The sequence below is a fragment of the Heliconius melpomene genome, chromosome 18 (genome assembly GCF_056956725.1).
Source record: "Heliconius melpomene rosina isolate 202511_hmr_F chromosome 18, ASM5695672v1, whole genome shotgun sequence".
NCBI classification, from domain to species: Eukaryota; Metazoa; Arthropoda; class Insecta; order Lepidoptera; family Nymphalidae; genus Heliconius; species Heliconius melpomene.
This window is the reverse complement of record NC_140406.1, coordinates 4,664,418-4,684,450: the sequence shown is the minus strand read 5'-3', so window position 1 is coordinate 4,684,450 and position 20,033 is coordinate 4,664,418. Positions and strand designations below refer to the sequence as shown.

At 30.9% G+C, this 20,033-nt stretch overlaps 3 protein-coding genes and 1 long non-coding RNA gene across 6 annotated transcripts; 3 read left to right on the top strand and 1 right to left on the bottom strand.

Annotated features, from left to right (window-relative positions):
- Nucleotides 1–31: 31 nt before the first annotated feature.
- Nucleotides 32–4,670, top strand: LOC146529302 (cuticle protein 76-like). The gene is made up of 4 exons (XM_085202508.1): nucleotides 32–166; nucleotides 3,471–3,632; nucleotides 3,781–3,933; nucleotides 4,450–4,670. Exons 1-4 carry the CDS (start codon nucleotides 158–160, stop codon nucleotides 4,543–4,545), a joined length of 420 nt encoding a protein of 139 aa, XP_085058634.1. The 5' UTR covers nucleotides 32–157; the 3' UTR covers nucleotides 4,546–4,670.
- A 658-nt stretch (nucleotides 4,671–5,328) lies between these two features.
- Nucleotides 5,329–8,069, top strand: Fnta (farnesyl transferase alpha). Its single transcript, XM_085201556.1, has 5 exons — nucleotides 5,329–5,795; nucleotides 5,878–6,001; nucleotides 6,226–6,316; nucleotides 6,672–6,811; nucleotides 7,485–8,069. Exons 1-5 carry the CDS (start codon nucleotides 5,666–5,668, stop codon nucleotides 7,984–7,986), a joined length of 987 nt encoding a protein of 328 aa, XP_085057682.1. The 5' UTR covers nucleotides 5,329–5,665; the 3' UTR covers nucleotides 7,987–8,069.
- Nucleotides 8,070–9,446: 1,377 nt separating this feature from the next.
- AsnS (asparagine synthetase) lies at nucleotides 9,447–13,742 on the bottom strand. Of its 3 annotated transcripts, none has more exons than XM_085201554.1 (2): nucleotides 13,568–13,742; nucleotides 9,447–12,028 (listed from the first exon to the last, which is right to left on the bottom strand). In XM_085201554.1, the coding sequence occupies exon 2, from the start codon at nucleotides 12,020–12,022 to the stop codon at nucleotides 10,364–10,366; it is 1,659 nt and encodes a 552-aa protein (XP_085057680.1). In that variant the 5' UTR covers nucleotides 12,023–12,028; nucleotides 13,568–13,742; the 3' UTR covers nucleotides 9,447–10,363. The 3 variants fall into 3 exon arrangements, with proteins under 3 accessions (XP_085057680.1, XP_085057679.1, XP_085057681.1); XM_085201553.1 differs by having other exon boundaries at nucleotides 13,528–13,741; XM_085201555.1 differs by lacking the exon at nucleotides 13,568–13,742 and adding an exon at nucleotides 12,975–13,115.
- A 4,278-nt stretch (nucleotides 13,743–18,020) lies between these two features.
- LOC146529299 (uncharacterized) lies at nucleotides 18,021–18,952 on the top strand. The gene is made up of 2 exons (XR_014879022.1): nucleotides 18,021–18,343; nucleotides 18,792–18,952. It is a non-coding gene; the product is annotated as an uncharacterized LOC146529299 (long non-coding RNA).
- Nucleotides 18,953–20,033: the final 1,081 nt, after the last annotated feature.

Genomic DNA, 20,033 nt, shown 5'->3' with positions numbered 1-20,033 from the left:
CTTTTCCCAAAGCTCCACAATTGCAATATGCGTCATATTCGTATCCACACACGTGCCCTATGATAGGTAGGTCCACATATATTAACGGAGACTTATATAAAAGGCAATTCGGACCCACTGGTACAGTAGTGTTAAAACTTTAGACTCTCTAACAATCATGTTTAAGGTAAGTCATAGAATTTTGATATTAAATTTTATAACGATATTTCTAAGCATGTTAGGAAATTTTAAAATATATAATTAAATTTTTAAGTGAACTCTAAGAAGTAATACGTGTATTTTCTTTATACGATAAAATTCGCTATACATTGATACTAATTGAAGGTTTGAATCTGATATTCAATAATAAGTAGATACCTAATAAGCAAAGGGTTGTGTCCATAACTATTAATAGACTGGGATCCGGCCGTTGAATCCTGCATATACCAGTTTTCTTAATTAAACCTATATTAATGAATAATACATGATTAGTAGAACAGATTACACCTGGGTTGCCTGGAAGAATCCTGCCGCAATCACCTTTAATTACATTTTTTCGTAACTCGTTTTTGGAGAAAATTGCACCAATACGTTTTTTATATGAATCGCACATCATTTGAAAGATAATCCCATAAGGAATTGGAAAATTAAGGGTTGCCAGCTCTCAGTCTGCCGCAAGTCTAGGGTTGCCTGGTTTAAACATGTCACTAAATGTTAATAATTTGCACTCATGTGTTTTTTTAATGAATTATATATCAAATTAAAGCTTATTTTTTTCTGAACACTATAAAACAGGGTTGCCTGGAAAATTCCTGCCGCAAACAGGGGTTGCCAGCGTTTGAAATATTTTATTCCGGTTCCGTTTGACTATGAGAATAGACGATGAAATGCGCAGTCTGCCTTATGTTTTAAAGTAAAATATTATATAATAGAAGGTCAATCTTAAAATCAATGTTTATTCTAATTGTTCAACTGTTAAATGATGATTTTAATCATATTAAGTACACGCAGAAAACTATTTAAAGATGAATTCATTCTTATTTTTCGAGTAAAATAATAATCCATAATATTGAGTCTTCGCAAAATTTATTTTATAAATAATAATATTTAGTTAAATTAAAGGGTTATTTAAAACAACTAAATTATTTAATTAAGTAAATGTTTACAAATATCGATCTACTATAAGGTATTAATTACAACATGTTTCCTTAATATAATGAGAGGTGACAATTATCGCGGATATTTTTTTTATTAATTAAGAAAATGTGGAAAATTACATTTCAATAAACAATCTCTCTCTCTCTCTCTTCGCCCTCTGCTTGTTTGATTTGACAACGCCGTCCGTGTCCGTAGAAAAAACTATGGCGCCCATCTTTTTGGTACGAATATTTACGTTTTTGCAAAGTAAATGAAAACTATTCAACTAATAAAAACTATTAAAAAATATAGATTAAAAAATGTCGCTAGCAAGAACTTCTCCGTCTATGCTGATAGTTTTTAAGGTATTTAGGTCTGAAAGAATTGTTCTTATAATTATAATAAAGCGTAATCACTCACTAACGTCCCTAACTTAGTATAATCAAAACTGAGGCAACTCCCACGGCCACAATTGTCTACATTTTATTAAACTATTTAAAATTAAATATTAAAGTATAGTTACGTTTTGCATTAGAAAATAATTAAAAAATACTTCTTTATATTTTTGTTTTAAAACAATGAACTTTTTGTAATACTGTAAATGATAACTGTGCATTGTGTCACTATTTAAAAAAATGTCACTGTATTTAAAATTCATTTTTTGGCGAAACAATAACAAAATTTTACACTTTTGGAGAGATTCCTTGTTAAATTCTATGACATTTTCACTCCTGCCGCACAAAAAACACATCTTCATTTTTGTCAAGTAAAAACGTCTTTACTCCAAAACGAAAGGTAAGTAACTAAGTAATATGCTCATAAACAACTCATTTGGCCATCTGCACTTTCATTGCATTTAGAAACAATACATCTTCGAAAATAATTTTATTGCATTTGGTTTGCTTTGTATGGCGCCGCAAAATGTTTATCTATACTAAAAAATAGCCAACTAATTGATATTTGCCGACTCTTGGTCATAAACCGTAAATAGCGTTTATTAGTCGGCATTACTGTCGGATTTTCTTCAAATTATTTTGCTAACTTAGTTTTGTTTATTATAATTCTATTATATATATTTCTTTCCTATGCAAATTATTAAAAATTGCGTGAGAAAAAAAAAATTGCGGCAAGCCTTGTCAAATCAAACAAGTAGAGGACGAAGAGAGAGAGTTCATTGAAATGTATTTTTCAATATAATTAATTAAAAAAATATCCGCAATAATGGTCACCCTTCATTATATTAAGGGAACATGATGTATATGTATATATATTAATAGTTTATAGTAGATCAATATTTCTATACATTTATTTAACTAGATAATTTAATTGTTTCAAAATGGTAATTTAAATTAATAAATAAATATTAGTATTTAGAAAATAGATTTTGCAAAGACTCAATATTATAGATTCATTATTTTACTTCAAAAATAAGGATGATTTCTTCTGCCCCATGATCTTTAAATAGTTTTCTGCGTGTACTTAATATGATTAAAATCATCATTTAACAGGTGAACAATTAGAATAAACATTGATTTTAAGATTGACCTTCTATTATATAATATTTTACTTTAAAACATAAGGCAGACCGCGCATTTCATCGTCTATTCTCATAGTCAAACGGAACCGGAATAAAATATTTCAAACGCTGGCAACCCCTGTTTGCGGCAGGAATTTTCCAGGCAACCCTGTTTTATAGTGTTCAGAAAAAAATAAGCTTTAATTTGATATATAATTCATTAAAAAAACACATGAGTGCAAATTATTAACATTTAGTGACATGTTTAAACCAGGCAACCCTAGACTTGCGGCAGACTGAGAGCTGGCAACCCTTAATTTTCCAATTCCTTATGGGATTATCTTTCAAATGATGTGCGATTCATATAAAAAACGTATTGGTGCAATTTTCTCCAAAAACGAGTTACGAAAAAATGTAATTAAAGGTGATTGCGGCAGGATTCTTCCAGGCAACCCAGGTGTAATCTGTTCTACTAATCATGTATTATTCATTAATATAGGTTTAATTAAGAAAACTCGTATATGCAGGATTCAACGGCCGGATCCCAGGGTATAAGTTTTTTTATATTAAGCATTAAGTATATAAGGCGCATACGTTCGGTTGTAAACGCAACAGTTTGTTGGTTCGATTCCCATTCGAGGAAATTAAACATTTAATATTTTTATGATTTGATTGTCATAACGAGGCATAGCGCGGCGCAGCGAAGAAAATATACCTATTTCTTTATTTGTTATTTATTATAATATGAGAGCATTATTTGTAAGTATGAATTATATTACTCAACTTTATTCGGACCCTGATAAAATTGCAAGATTCAAGACAATTTTAAAATTTCCAGGTAATTTTATTCGCATGTGCAGTAGCTGCCGTACAAGCAGGAGGCTTAATCGCTCCTGCCAGCTACTATGGCTCGTGGAATCCGTATAGCTCCTACCCCGCGCAACCCGCCATTGCAACACAACAATCGAATATTTTACGTTCGCCATTTAATTTAGGACAGGTTTGCTATTTTTTAAGCACAATTATTTTTCCACATAATAAACCGGAACCTTTTGTCCGGACGGCTGCCGTATGCTCACTCTGCAGCCACTTTATTTAAAATACCTTCGTGCTAACTATAGGTTTTTCCTTTTTTTTCTAATATACAGGTATCGACCTATTCCAAAGCTATCGACACTCCTTTCTCGAGCGTACGTAAAGCAGACGTACGGATTAGTAACCCAGGGTACGCTGTCGCACCTGCATATGGGAGTTATACGCCTTTGGTGTCCCAGGTTGCTGCTCCATTAGCTGTTCCTAAGGTAAGATTAATATTTAATACATATATTTAGAGTAATTCTTTTTTTTTGTATATTCAGATTAAAACAATAATTACGAGCTGATGTACGGTGTACTGCCGTATTCGTTGCTGATTTAAAATTAAAAATATTTACTTTTTAATTAGTGTTACATTAAAAGTCCTTATATTGTTATTAGAGTATAATTTTGTCATAAATGCTCTTGTAGCCCTTATTAACGCTATTTGATCTAGACTTTAGAAGTCTAGAAGATACGAGTCTAGAGAATATGTAAAACTACCCAGCAAAAATATATCTATATCTTTGTTTGTTCTATAAATGTTTCGTATAATAAAGGTGCCTTTTTAGTATTAAGCAATCTAATTATGTGATAAAATAGAAATACAGTCAGATTTTGGGACTCAAGCAATAAAAAAATATTCAAAATAAAAAAAAATACCATAAAATCGATAGTGGTTACAAAAATAAAATATAATTTTATTCATATTTCAATAATAAGTACTAATTGCTTAATTTTAGGTTGCAGCTGGTCTCTTAGGTGTGGCTTATTCTGCTGCTCCTGCCGTATCTCATATGACCTACACTAATGGTCTCGGCTTGGCGTATGCGTGGTAGACTACCACGACTATTTGTTACTTGTTATAGTCTATTTTTTTAAATGTGTTAAAGATTCCTCTGTTACCTGATAGTTTTGACATAATTACATATTTATTTGATGTTTATATAATAAATTTATTTCATATATTTTAGTTTTTTTTATTTTAAGGCAAATTGACAATTACGGTACCTGTTTAGATTATTTATAATGGCCAATTCTAAGAGTATCGTTCGAATAATTTTATTTTGTTGATCATTATTTTATTCGTTTAGACAATTTAAATTTTTAAAATCAAATCTACAAAAAAAATCTTATTGTTTTAAAATTTAAATACATTTTACCTTTATGACTGTACTTTTTACCTGTATAATTAGATCAAAATTCAATATTGATATTATGCCGACAAAACAAGATATAAGTTGTGTGTATCAAGGTGAAATATCCCGAAAATTTAACAGATTTTTACTCCGACAACTAACATAAGTTATTAATCGGTATTATATCGATATCAATATTATATCGACTTTCAATACAGTCTTTTTATAAGATTATAAAGTGGTGGGACTTTTACTCAAGTTAAATCTAATCTATTAATACGCCATATTAAAGTTGTCATCGACAATTTCTAGTTTTTTTTATAACAGCTTGATTCTGTGAAGACGTACCGTTACAGTATAGAAAACACGAATCAATTACTATGTAAATAAGGGTCATTATTATGCCCCTTATCTAACTCTACTCTACTCTACTCTAACAGTAATCCATTTATTAATGTCAAAATTAAATAAAGACACCTGACACTTGACAGCCGTCATCGTAATCTTGCACTGCAAAACTTGCAGTCACCCTGTTACTAATTATACTGTTGTGTATTAATTTAATAATGCCAAGCTATTATTCATATAAATTGTAATGTTTTATGACTAACGACTCTAAATTCTGACAAATAGTCTATGCTCTGCCAAATGCAAACAATCTTATAAATAAGCTACATACAAACAATTAATAACCTCGGCAACCTAGATAATGTTTATTTAAGGCTCTTGCGTTACCTTGGCTGATTACTGATTGCAACTGTAAAAGACATTGAAAAGTAGCAAATAACATTAACAAGTTTAGGTGAACGGATCTAAAAGAATGTCTGACAGTGGTGATAGTGATATATCTTGGATTTTTTATAAAGATAGACCAGATTGGAATGATGTGACTCCTGTTCCTGAAGATGATGGCCCTACACCAGTTGTTGTAATTGCTCATTCGGAAAAGTGTAAGGATATTAAGCAATAATAATACTTTCAATCAATAATACATTATTTACTTCTATTTTATTTATTTATGTCTATTTTTAGTTGAAGATGTTTATAATTACTTTAGAGCGGTGCTACAAACTAACGAAAAATCAGAGAGAGCTTTGCGCCTTACAGAGGATGCTGTTGAATTTAATTCTGCAAATTATACTGTATGGCAGTATAGGTATGTTTAAAAAAACAACTATTCTTCGTCGAAAATTAAATTAAAGTAATAGTTTAATTTCATTATTTTTTATTAGAATGAATTACTAATAATCACAATTATATTTTAAAAAGGCTTTTTGTTATCACAATATCTGTTAAATTTATAATGTAAAATAGAAAGTAATAATGCTCAACATAGACATGATATCAGCATTACTTTAGCTTAAATATTTTTTTTTTCAGACGAGACCTTCTCAAAGCCTTGGGGTCTGATCTGAGATCTGAATTAGATTATGTAGAAGGTGTTATAAAACAATCACCAAAAAATTATCAAGTAAGTTACTGTTCTTAATAAACAATTTAAAGTAGTCAATAAAAGCAAGCAAGATATTGCATATTGAATAGTGATAGTAAATGAAATGCAGTAATAATTTAATATTCTCCACTTTCCAGAAGCTTTTTAAAATTCAACTATATACATATATTTTTACTTATATACATATATCTTTGATTTATGTATTAATATGTTAAGCAAAACATTGTATCCATCTTTTCTACCACTAAACATGGAATGCCCCTAGAATGCCTTAACACTGGGTTCCCTTTGTGTACCATAATGTTCGTGGGATACATGTGAAGCTGAAAAAACTAAAAACAAACTATAACCATTTGTCTACTCTGATTTTCAGGTCTGGCATCATAGAAGGGTATTAGTCGAATGGCTTCAAGATCCGTCCCTTGAATTGGATTTAACTGGTGATGCTTTAATCCAGGACCCTAAGAATTACCATGCATGGCAACACAGACAGTGGGCCATTAAAACTTTCGGGTAATTTGTTATTAAGTATAGATTTCACTAAAATAATTTACTCAAATAATCTACTAAACATAACATTAAAATATAAATTTTAAAATCTTTTATAATAACTACACTGGTAGATATTTAATTAACAACTGTGATTGTTATCGTTAGGTTTTCGGATAATTCATGTTTGGATATTTCAATAAGTAAAGAAAATGTTTCTTCTATTATTACAAACTATTAAGAAAAGTCTGAAATATATTATAGAAATAAATTAATGATATTTTTAGGCAGACCTCATTTTTTATTGCTGTTGCAAATTTTTTCTATAGTTTACCTTTTTATAAAATCATGTGTTCACATGAGGTCGTTTGTTGTACTTATATGTAGGTCTCCACTGTACATGTATTACAAAAATGATTGTAAAGAACTACTATTTGTACTATTTAAGAGCATTGAGTATATAAAATTAAGTTACAAGAAATAAACCTATACTCTAAAATATTTTTTTAGGCATTTCATACTATAAGTAGATTTTAGTAAAAGGTAGATTTTTTCATAATGATAAAACATTATTGTTAATTTTATACCAATGTAAAAAACTTATTTTTATCATATAACGTATTTTAAGCATACATTACTCTTTTCAAATGCAATTAAAAATTACCTAATAATTAATATATATTTATTTAAATTACAGTCTTTACGAGAAGGAAATGGATTTTGTGGATTTACTGATTATTGAAGATGTTCGCAACAACTCTGCTTGGAATCAAAGATATTTCGTGATGAATAATCACCAGGGTTGGTCTGATCTGAACCTTCAAAGGGAAATATGCTATACTTTAGAAAAAATAAAATTCGTCAAAAACAATGAGAGCGCTTGGAATTATCTAAGAGGTGTTTTGCTCCACGACAAACGCGGTATCAGCGGAAATGCTGTGGTTCTTTCGTTTTGTGATGAACTGTACAGAAATAGATGTCGTTCTCCGTTCTTATTAGCATTTATTATAGATATTTGCGATGAGTCTATTAAAAAGGAGGATATTAGTGGATCTTACAACGCACATAGAGCTATAGAGCTGTGTGAAGCACTAGCAACGAAATATGATAAAATAAGATCGAAGTATTGGAATTACTTAAGTGATAAATTTAAGAAACTGCTAAACACTGATGATGAAAAGAACAATGCAGACCAGTAATATTATCTCACCTTTGTTTTGTTGCAAAAACATCTGAAAAATAAACACATATTGTTTTCTAAATATATTTTTTTCTATAACAATTTGATTTTAATTGTAATTTTATAAGTGCCATGATTACTATCAACGACAATTAAATATGCCAGACGGTTTTTCGGTACTCAACGCCGCGCTTTGCCTTGTTAAAGGAAAAATATGTAAATAATTCAGTCTTCCGATTGGGAATCCAATACACAACCACAAGAGGCGTAGGTTAATATTTTTATGTTTTCTAAAATGTGAAAATGTATATTTTTTAATTACTTACGTACTTACTCTTAATGACATGAAATTTGACTATATACATACGTCAACAATTTACGCACAAAAATTGTGGTGTTAACAAATTTAATTTAAGTTAAAACAATATTTACAGACTACTTTCGTCACTATATTATTAAATGTTTAATGTGAGCAAGCATAGTTTATTTTCATTCTGTATACATATTGACACAATTGTCAGCTTTAGGACAATAAAAGTTAATTTTACAAGTAATTTTGATATATACTAAACATTGATCCATTTATTATATACTAAACATACCAAAAACATTAATAAAATGATAATATTATTGAATCGATAAGCGTACTTACGTACGAAATGTTGTTTTCATAAAGTAACATTCGAATAATATTTTATGAGATGTGGAAACAACTAAACAAATCCAACCCCGAGTCTGAAGAACCAATAGCGTTGCAAAATTTAAAAAGATTATTAGCCATAAATATCTGTAAATGTAAAGTATGTGATGATCAAAATCAATCCATACATTTTGATACTAGCAAAAAAACACAAGTAAAGGAAGATCGTACTACCAATGTAGCTTCGTCAGTTACAACCCCTCCTTATTCTGAGTCTGGTAACCGATTAATTGATATTGATTCTCGAAAAGGCATTTGCCCAGGTTGTTATATGGCTGTGAATCTTCTACGCCACAAAGAATCAAAATATTTAAAAGATGAAATGTCGGAAACAAATCCCTACATGTTCTGTTGTGATAAATCAACCACTAAATTGTCATTTGTGTTGGAAAAATGTACGTCGCCTACTAATACTATCGTACCACGGCAAATCAAACCATCTGTAAATAATATTATAAGTGAGTTAATACCCGTATCGCCTATAAAAAATAATGAAATAGAGGAAATTAGAGGAGTTCATTGTAAAGAGTGGCAAAAACATCATGAAAAATCTCGAATGCCAAATTATGGAAATTTATGTATGGAAAAATATGTTAACTCAATAAGAACGACATTGCCAAAGTTAGATAATCCATAATGTGCATCGAATTATAGTGTGCAGTACATTAATAATAATAATAATATGTATATAAAAATAATCATAATTACTTATCCATTGAAATTAAAAGGTAAATAATTTAAGAGTACCACAGATTGGAAATAAATGAGAAGAAAAAATCTTTTGTGTTTTATTTATTTATTTCGTAAAGATGACAAATGCTTTTTTTAAAACAATTTTATTATAATTTAAAATATCTGAAATAGTCAATGTTATTTTGATATTGATTCTTTAATGTAGCATTAGAAAGTAAATTGATACTTGTTATAAGTCAAGACGACCTTGATAAAATTTGAAATCGATCGATTTATATTTTACGAGTATATTCTCGAGTATGTTTTTCTAACTCGACGCTGCACGTCTCCGAATACAGCAGGATCGGCAGAGTTGATTTATTGTTAAGATCGTTCCACACGCATCGCCCAAATTCCAAAACATTGCGTGTTGAGTGGTATAACGTCATGCTTTGCCTCGTTACCAGAGCGAGGAACTTAAGTATTAAATATTTCATTCCCCTCGCATAGAAATCGAACTTTATGCCCCTGCACAATGATGGCGATGACGCTTAATTTTAAAAAATCAGTTTATTTCGTATTGAAAATATTTTTGTTTAGTTACTTACTTTCGGTGAAGTTTTATATATTTAAAAATACTTACTATTCAACGCTGTATATCCTATCTCTATCTTATTTGCTCTTAGTGATATAAAGTAAGAAATATTTGTTATTGATAAAAGGCAAAATTTTATTTTTAAAGTTAATGTCGCTCTTCACTTACAAAACTAAAGTTTGCCTTTTATTCTATAATTTTTAAATAAAATTAGATTATTAATGAATTCTATTATAGATAAAATATTCAATGAATGCCATTTTGGGATCTCGATCTATAACAAATATAAAGTACTTATTGTATAAAGCTTTTAAAAATTACATACCACACTAGTTTGAACTCACTTGACAAAATTCAATTAAGACAATATTAATTTTAAGAATATAATATGACACAATTAAATTACGGATAAAATACAAAATACATTATTTAAGCGGCAGCGTAATGTTTAATAAACCTTGCTGATGGATCCGTAACCTGTACCCATTTAGGCATCCAGTAATATGGAGTGAAGTTGTGTTGTCCCGAAAATGATTTTTCAAATATGTATCGGTAATATTTAGATTCTGCCGTTGTAGGTTGGAGACCAGGGTAAGAAACACTAGCTTCCGGTAGCCTCTCTTGAATAATTTCATTGATTGTTGTAAATAACGATTTTTTTACAGATGCGACGCCATCACTAAATGCCTCTTTATGCCGGAATAATATTGAATCCGGTAACAGCCCAGTACCAGCAAAACTATGACGTAGTAAATGCTTTTCAACTCCATTTTGAGGTTGTCGCATTGAAGGATCAATGCTTAGATAATGATTTGTAAATTGTATATCTAAAAATGGAACTCGAAGTTCTAAACTAAAGGCACTTGTCGTTCGGTCTGCTCTTAGGCCATCGTACAGATATATGTCCGAAAGGAGCCGTATGCTTTCTTTATGACCAGCTTTAGCATCAGGTGCATCTCTGAAGTAGATGTATCCCTGCGCAACTTCGTCAGCTCCTTCCCCACTAAATACTACGGTAGTATCGGTGTTTTCCTTAATGTACTTCGACAATAGATACATTGGTATACTAGCACGAGTTGTAGTAATATCATATGATTCTAAATGATATATAACGTTGTCTAGCTCTTTTCTCACATCATTTTCATCAAATATCACTTCATGGTGCTCAGTACCGAGGTGTTCAGCTACCGTACGTGCGGCTATAAGGTCCGGTGAATCTCCCATTCCAATTGCAAATGTTTGAATTTTGTATGGCAATTTGTGTATTTTAGCCAATTTTACAACCAAAGCAGTAATTAAAGATGAATCGAGGCCTCCACTCAATAAGCATCCCACTCTTCTATCAGACATTAACCTTTTCTTACAAGCTGCTTCCAATAAGTAAGCAGTTTTTTGGTATACACTCGACAATCCTTCAAGTTCGGAATCTGATACGAATGGCCGGAAATATGGCGACATTCCAGGTTGAAAATATCTCTCGAGACATTTCTGTTTAACATTTCCTCCTTCTAACATATCCCATTCTTCATAGTGTCCAGGAGGAAATTGTCCTAAAGTAGAGTTTTCATTACATTTTTGTTTTAATTCTATTAAGCCTTTGGCTTCTGAACAAATTCCCATAGCATTGTTTTCTTCGTCATGTAGTTTATATAAGGGTCTTACACCGTAAGGATCTCTGGCAATATAAACTTTACGTGATTCTCCGTCAACCAAGCAAAACGCAAATACACCATCGAGCATTTTAACGGTTTCTGCTATCCCAAATTTCTTATAGCAGTGAATAATAGCTTCTACGTCGCAGTTAGTTTCATATGAAAAATCATATTGGTCTCGAAGTCTTTTGCAGTTATAAATTTCTCCATTACATATAAGAGTTATTCGAGGAAATTGATGCAACCTCATCGGTTGCATGCCGTACAATCCGTCGACAATAGATAATCTTTGGAAGCCTAAAATAGCAAGCGGTTCTCTACTATCTTGTTCAATGCGCCATGCATCTGGTCCTCGATGGGCGATACAAAATACACATTTAAAATACATTGAATGGCAGTTCGGATCCATTCCAAATATCGCCCAAATTCCGCACATGGTGATCTGCAAAGAATAACTAATTTTAACATTGATGCAATTTTATCTATAATAAGGCAACTGCATTATAAAATAAGTGTTCCTTTTACCGTAATAGTCTTTAAATAAAAAATAAATTAAATTTAAATATAGCGTGCAAATGATGTCACAAATTTCAATTGACTGCAATAAAATAATATTACTACTTTTGAAAGTAGTAATAATATATCAAACTGTCCCATATAGGTACGGCGAGACTCAACGCCGCGATTTGTTATTCTTTTTATAATGTAAGTTTGTAAGTATGGTATTATATTGCTTTGTATTTATTATTTCAATAAATTTAATACGAATCATAGAAACTAATCGTGATCTGGTACTTTTTTCATTTTAACGATCACATTATCATAATAAGTTTGAAAGCTGGTGACCCTGAAGTTGTGTTTCCACGTCAACTATAAAAAAATATAATATGTGAAGTATCTTTAAAAGAACCTAATAGAATATCAATAGTTACGTCATTTTAATAAGCGCAACGGATTGGTTAAAAGAGAAGGCTGACGAAATGAAACGGATATTTGCTTCACACGTTTATTTAATAATGTTACTAGTTTAGTTGATTAAAAGCACGAGAAAGTAAACTAAAGCATTATTTCAATGTAAACTAGCAAACATATTTAAATATATTTCATTAATTAAATTATTTGACACGATACGATATTGTTATTACGAAATTATTATATGAATATTTTAATAAGACGTCTTAAATAATAAGCTACTTAGTTGTCTTAAACTGAGTAGGATATTACTGAAATTCTAGAAATCATTTCAATTCCAGTTTAATGTAGATCTTTCAAATGAACATCACTAAAAAAAGACCGAAGTAAAAAACGAGTTAGAATGCATCAAAAAAAAATTTGTCAAAATATTCTGTTTATAAAGATATTACATGATTTAATAACTAAAACTCTACCTAATTATAATGTCTGCGATACGTCCTGACACTCTGGTAGTCAAAGCCAAATAATTGACGGGTTGGAACTAGTACATTGCACGATTAACCCATTGATCCATTAAGTACTTTCATCGTTCATGGCATAAAAATTTTAAGTGCTTTTTTAATTTTTTATACTTATTTGCAACACAAATGAAATGTATATTAATACATATGTTGTGTTTATATCTATGTACACTCTATAACCAGAAAGAGTTCTATAATTCAATAGTATACTGTCAATCAAAGAAAGTTGTATAAAATGTAATTGAACTAAATTCTAAAATCTACACCCATGAAGAAAAATTTAAGAAATTATTAAACTTTTAATTAATATAAACCCGTTTTAAAGCACATAATTTATTAAACGTTGTGTAACGTTTATTTAGGAAGATTTTAGCAAATAATAGATTTTATTAATATAATCGGTATAAAAATAACCTCTCTCATATAACATTAAATCTGCAAATTTGTATGCCACGCGAAATATAATATTTTAGGTTATAATAAATAATATTTTAAAATATGGTACCTTTTAATATAAAGAAGTTCCTTCTTTAACTATTTCTCACCTTTTAATGTTACGTCTATTTAAGATATAGCAAAAATCTTTGTATTGTGACACTAAATAGTTACGCGATTTTATTTTATGCGGCAGCTATCACATTACAGGCCGTGAACCGGCTAGCCACGTTAATAATGACCGTAATTGTGAAGTTTCAGAGTTCAGATGTCGTTTCGCGCTTAATAAAAATGAAGTAGTACTTATTACTATTTGCTAGTACTGAATATTTTAAATTTTGCCGCTTTTTTATCTTCATCATCGTGGGAGCTGATAATTTACAATAAGATTAATAAGATTACAAATAAATACGTTTTGTTTTTTGGAATTACTTATTATCTTGGACTAAAATTATTAATTAAATAAAAATTAGAACTAATCGTAATAATAGTAAAATAAATACATTTTCTTCAAAGTTTTATTTCCATTTGATAATATTATAATTCATTTACACGCTTGCCGAGGCTTCACAAGTATAGTACCAACACAAGCGTGTGAATGGTGACTTGGCCTGGCAAGGGCTTTTGAGAGCTTGGGAGATCGCCGATCCGGATCAGTGTCGTCGTCTTAAAAATAGACACTGAATAACAATTTATAAGTCTTTTTTAAAGTATTTATAATTTTATACATTACATTTTTTAACTACTTCAAAAGAGTAGTAAGCACAGTGCTGCCATCTTATTCTAATAATAAAATAATTTACGTATATTTTATTACAGATGTCGCTACAATTTACTAATTGCTTTTTTAATATTTAGTTAGTTGAATAGTTGCATTTGAATGATTTGACTGTTAATGCGATATGCAATAGAAATGAATAATTGAACCTCTATTCATTTGATTTCTTTGCCATTGGGTGAAAAAAATATATGTAGAGGTCAAAGGCATGCAGTAAAATACGAAAGATATGATCATATATAGCTGATCGGAAACACTTGCTGGCATGATGAAATCTGTAACTTTTGCAATCTTTATTTTTGCTTCTTGAGCATCTGCAGAATGTTGCCCAGTAGGAATCATTGCGTAGTATTATACAGGTGGAAGCGTCTGCGCTCCTTTCACGAGAGCAGCATGAAGTGAAGAATATTTCAAATCCATACCTAAAAACAACAACGTCAACACGATGTTTATCCATTGTGTATTTCTGACAAAACCACTGACAAAAACACTCTGTATACTTAATTCTTCAATAGTTATAGTACCTACACGATACAATAGTTTTCTCGACAGCGGAAGCCAGCGGAAACAGCTTCAAAAAAACGATAATATAAAAATTTACTAATCCTATCCTATATCTTATAAAACAAAGTCGCTTTTCGTGTCTGTCTGTTGTTTCTAACTCTTCTTCTTCTAAACCACCCAACGGATTTTGATGCGGTCTTCACCATTAAGTCGAGTGTTTTTCGTAGAAGGTTTATATATAGTTTATTATTTGTACATTCTTATGTAAATTAACATAAATACGATAAATGTGTATAAAGTCCCACCCGTTGAGACACTTTCGCGCATGCGCTGCTCTAATGGTAAGTACTACATGAAAAAAATGTACTGGAGTATTGTTCCTCTTAATAAGATCTACAAAAAAGTCCGCGAGAGCATATTCGTATCTTTTAAGAATAACGTGTAGTGATCATTTTTCTGTCTAAAAATAATAATTTCAATATATTTTTTATTGTGAGGGATATTTTTCCATAATGGTATTAATCCTTATCCTTTAAAATACTTTATTAATTTTCTACGTTAAACGAAGATAAAATTTGCTATTTACAATATTTCGAAATTGCGAATAGTTTTACAGAAAAACGCATTTAATTGTTGACACATCCCGCCGTTGACACATCAGCTGTATGTTACTCAAGTTTCACTTATCCCTTACTCTCAGCATATAAATAAGTACATTAGTTACGTTGGCCATTTAATGTAGACCAAAACTGTCTTTTACTGTTTTTCATTATAATAAGTACTTTAGAAGTTGTTACAATATCAAAAAAATCCTTGCTGCGAAACGGCTCGCCACTCGCCATGTGTCCGCCGCGCCCGCCTGCCTTACGCGCATCGGTGGTTCAGTGGTAGAATGCTCGCCTGCCACGCAGGCGGCCCGGGTTCGATTCCCGGCCCATGCATTCTATTTAATTTTCCTCACAGGCAGCCACGTAGTGCTTGCTTTTCATCAGGAACAGAATACCCCCTTCAGCATTAACCACAAGCTCGAAAAAAAAAACCCGGCTGCCTCTATAGCAACGAAGATTTAGTTAGATGCGTTTGCACGTATTGGATAATTGGAGTTGAATGTATTATTTAATCGCGATATCTTTGGTTTCACATTTTTTGTAGTAGTTAGTAGTAGGTAGGTTTTAGTTTATAATTTCTTCCGTTTAAAAATAGTCATTTAAATATATTTTAATAAGTACTTGAAAAGATTAGTAGCACAGATTTAAAATTACGGTACTTACTAAAAAATCCTTGCTGTGTAAAACAATTGGAAAATCCTTATTGAAACTACAAAAATGCGGGTTGTATTAGGGTTTAATTAATTTTCACATTATCTTAAGTGCTTTGCAAACTTACATTACATGAATAATCCAGTAGTTAAAGCGGGCGAAGCCGCAAGAGGGTCGCTAGTTACTTATATATTCAAGTGCAAGTGTGAAGGTCATTTTAACATACTCTCAATTACAATCAAAAACTATACAACTATTTATCATTTCATTTTTCTTAAACAAAAAATAGAAAGCTTTATAAAGATGAATAATATTAATATATTTACTACAGAAATATTTATATATTTACTAAAAAAACCAACGCCTAACTATCGCCATGCGCAGTATTGGGAATAGGGAAATGTCAAAATATATTCAAGTGTAAGTGTCAAGGTCATTTTGGAGACCTTAAATTACAATCAAAAACAAAAATCGTGTTTTTAGATTTATTAGTCTACTTTAGTATATTAAAGTTATTAAACAATAAATAACATATTGAAATTATGAATTTCGTTATTATCAATTATGAGATGCTGTTGTAAGGGAGAGTTCTACTGTTTGTTGTAGAGCAGTGAGGCAGCGTCTATTAGTGTGATGGTTATGGGTTCTAATCCTCGTCGCATTGCTTGTATTTTATACGTTTACATTCCTCACTTAAATATCAGCACTCTGCAGACAAATGAAAACAAAATAGAGTGGAAACCAGTTAAGATACCTTTATTTTCTTGATTAATAATTAGTGATCTGTACAATACAATGGTAGCTAGAGAGGTCGATTAACAATGTAGTAATCGATGAATATTGATGTTCAAAGAAAACGTGCGAGTGTATATAAAATGCGAATATGTACCTACATATAATGTATGTACTTTACATAGAAAAACCTTAACAGACGTTTTCCAACCCAAGTAAATGTAAACAAACATAATAAAAAAATTGCTCTTAGTTTACTCAGCCGCTACATATTAATAGATACTTAATAGTATCTATTATAGTTGTTTAGGTACATAACCAACCAAGCAAACAACCAACAACAACCTACACATGACGTTAATCAAATAAATAAAGAAAAATCTATTTATTTCGAATTATATTATATTTATTCTGAGTATTCTTACAGTATTATGGTAGCGATATCAAATGTTTCTGAAACAATAAAATCTTCTCAGATTTATTTGTACGTTGAAGAAACCTTAGAAAATCAACAATTGCTTTTTTTCAGGCTTCCCATCTTCTTAGTCTTATTTTTCTTTAATATAGACAACCTTTCCAAGAAATGAAAAAAATAGAAGAATTTTTTATTTACTGTCACCGATTAAGTTATAGTAAGAGTTTCTAAGAGAAAGTTAAGACAGAAAGTGTTTTCTTTCACGATGTAATAGGTATGGCATTTCGATAACGAAAGTTATAGTCAAATATTTGATCAAACAAAACAAAACAGTCAAAGAAATTAAAGTAATTGAGTTTTAGTAACCAACTACATAAATACCACTAAGATGTGTCTAAGTGTAACAGGGTGGACAGAGGGTTCCCTCTACCGGATACAGGTTTCTGTATAGCATTGAGACTTGAGAACGGACTATCCGTTCTCCACTTTCCGTCCTATTTTGGAGACATGGTGTTGTGTGGCGGAACAGAAGGATGTCTCCCTGATCTTTGTCTGCCTACTAGGACCCAGAGCGAGAAAGAGGGCATGCTTACAGACAGACAGACAACTTCAAATATTATTTTTATTTAACTAACCCATATGTATTTATATTGTCATCCGGTTGCAAATCTTTTAAATTTTCTACTATTCTTCTATTTTAATAACATTTTTGTTTTTAAATGCTAGGAATAAAGAATGTTTATTTATTTATTATATTGTTTATAAAGAACTTAAAAACCGACTTATTAATTAACTTTGCTATACATAACGAAATTCCAATAGGAATTATCATTTAAATAACAATATTATTATCTTCATATTTAATTAATAATGATAACTAGTTTAACACGTGTTTAACTATAAGGAAATATTTAGAATTAATCGTTTTCTGTCTCGAGTTAGCAGGTGCTCAATGTTTTTCAAAGCGTGAGAGAAACTGGGTACACGAAGCCGATGAGGAAAATCCGAATTCACTTATATACACTGTGCTTGTTTTGGAATTCATCAGTGACTTAGTAGTTAGCTAGTGGGTATATAAAACTTGGAAGAAGCAGTAAAGATTATCATCAAAATGAAGATTTCATTCCTTTTTATAATGCTGATGGCAATAATCGGTCTGTTTGTACCAACGATCAGTGCTAGCGGAAGAGGCCTTCTTGTGAGTGATTTTTTTGAAAATTATTTTTTTTATTTCTCTTGTATTTGTGATTTAAATAAACTTTAACGATTTAAATCAACTTTAACTTATTTTATTATAATTTGTTAAACAAACCCGTATATATAGTAAATAACTACTATGGATTCCGGAATATTCTTGATATAAGAGGAAGCGCGATGTTCAGTTTCACCACGGAACACGGAAGGAATATTTGAATTTTACCTGGTATATCCCGAAAGAACCTCCTTTTTCTGTTTATCTTGCTATTTTTGGCGCATTTAAAGATATTTTTCAGGGCCTTTAGTTTTGAACTGATCTTTTCAAGTTTTTCTTGTTGTCTATTAGGCTTAATTTTTTGTTGGTATATTTTGTATTTTGTTGGTATGGTTGGTTTGGGTAATGCGTATGTATTAATACTGTTTTACTTATTATATTTTTTTTCTTTTAGGGAATAAGCGGCGCTGTCGCTAAGGGTAAAGGTAGAGGAACGGCTCGTGAAATACTCGAACAACTCCGTAGGAGAAAAAACCACGGTTAGATTAAAATCTAATAATAATGTATATTATATATTATGTAAAAATTTACAATAATAAATATTATGTTCTGAAATTTAAGTTTTTATTTTAAATATATGTTCTATTAAATATTTTTTAGATCTTTTTAAAATGTTATTCCACACTTAGTTAAGGCAAACCCTTTTTCAGAAAACGTTTAAAAAATTAAACCGTAGCGGGACTTGAACCCGTGCATCTTGGAAATCGTCCAAGCGCTTTGATAAGTAAGCATAACACTCTTGTCAAGCTAGGTCAAAATTCTTATACGCTTGTTACAACTTATTCAAGTAGTTAGAATTATCGTATAGGCAAAGGGGAATGCTGTTTAATTAATGTTATTCCACATATAGAAACGAACAAAATGTTTTTATAAAATGTATAAGAATTTTACTAAGCGGGATTTGAGCCTGTGTCCCTCGGAAATGATCTCTGGCTCTTGACGCTCTGGCAAGTAACAAGTTCAAATTAATGCTTTTTATTGATCTTATCCTTATTCTTATCACTGATAAGTTATAACAACGTAGGAAGTGTTGAAATTGTTTGCGATCGTAAAATTGACCATCAAACTTAATAATAATTAATCAGAATTCGGCGGAAGTTGGGAAATTGAGTGCCTCAGCACACGGAACACCCGGCTCCCCCCTTTCCAATACCCATTTGGTTAGTGCTACTATTGAAAATGATGTACGAACAGTGGTTAAACAGAAATTCAACGAGTTTTTGTAGACGTACAAGCTCGCGCGAGGTGCGTTTAGTACTTCAAACACATATAATTATAATGTTGATATACATAATATGTTGCTAAAAAATCCCTTAAAACGTACCAAAGTAACTAAAACAAAGCATTAAAAATAGCACGTTCTGTTTCCGTGTGAATGTAGGTATATTAAAACCGGTGCAGCGAGCGCGTCAACCAGCCTACGACAGCCTTGGTGCGCCTCAAGCAAGCTCCGCTGTCTCCCTTGTTTATTAAATACTAGCGACCCCCTTGCGGCTTCGCCCGCTTTTACTACTGGATTATTCATATAATGTATGTTTGCAAAGCACTTAAGATAATGTGAAAATTAATTAAACCCTAATGCAACCCGCAGTTTCGTAGTTTCAATAAGGATTTTCCAATTGTTTTACTCAGCAAG

Coding starts and splice junctions, on each gene's coding strand:
- LOC146529302 (XM_085202508.1), top strand. Junction 3,633..3,780: donor CGCCATTTAATTTAGGACAG/GTTTGCTATTTT, acceptor TCTAATATACAG/GTATCGACCTATTCCAAAGC. Junction 3,934..4,449: donor CTCCATTAGCTGTTCCTAAG/GTAAGATTAATA, acceptor GCTTAATTTTAG/GTTGCAGCTGGTCTCTTAGG.
- Fnta (XM_085201556.1), top strand. CDS start 5,666: ATGTCTGACAGTGGTGATAGTGATATATCTTGGATTTTTTATAAAGAT. Junction 5,796..5,877: donor AATTGCTCATTCGGAAAAGT/GTAAGGATATTA, acceptor GTCTATTTTTAG/TTGAAGATGTTTATAATTAC. Junction 6,317..6,671: donor AATCACCAAAAAATTATCAA/GTAAGTTACTGT, acceptor TCTGATTTTCAG/GTCTGGCATCATAGAAGGGT.
- AsnS (XM_085201554.1), bottom strand. CDS start 12,022: ATGTGCGGAATTTGGGCGATATTTGGAATGGATCCGAACTGCCATTCA.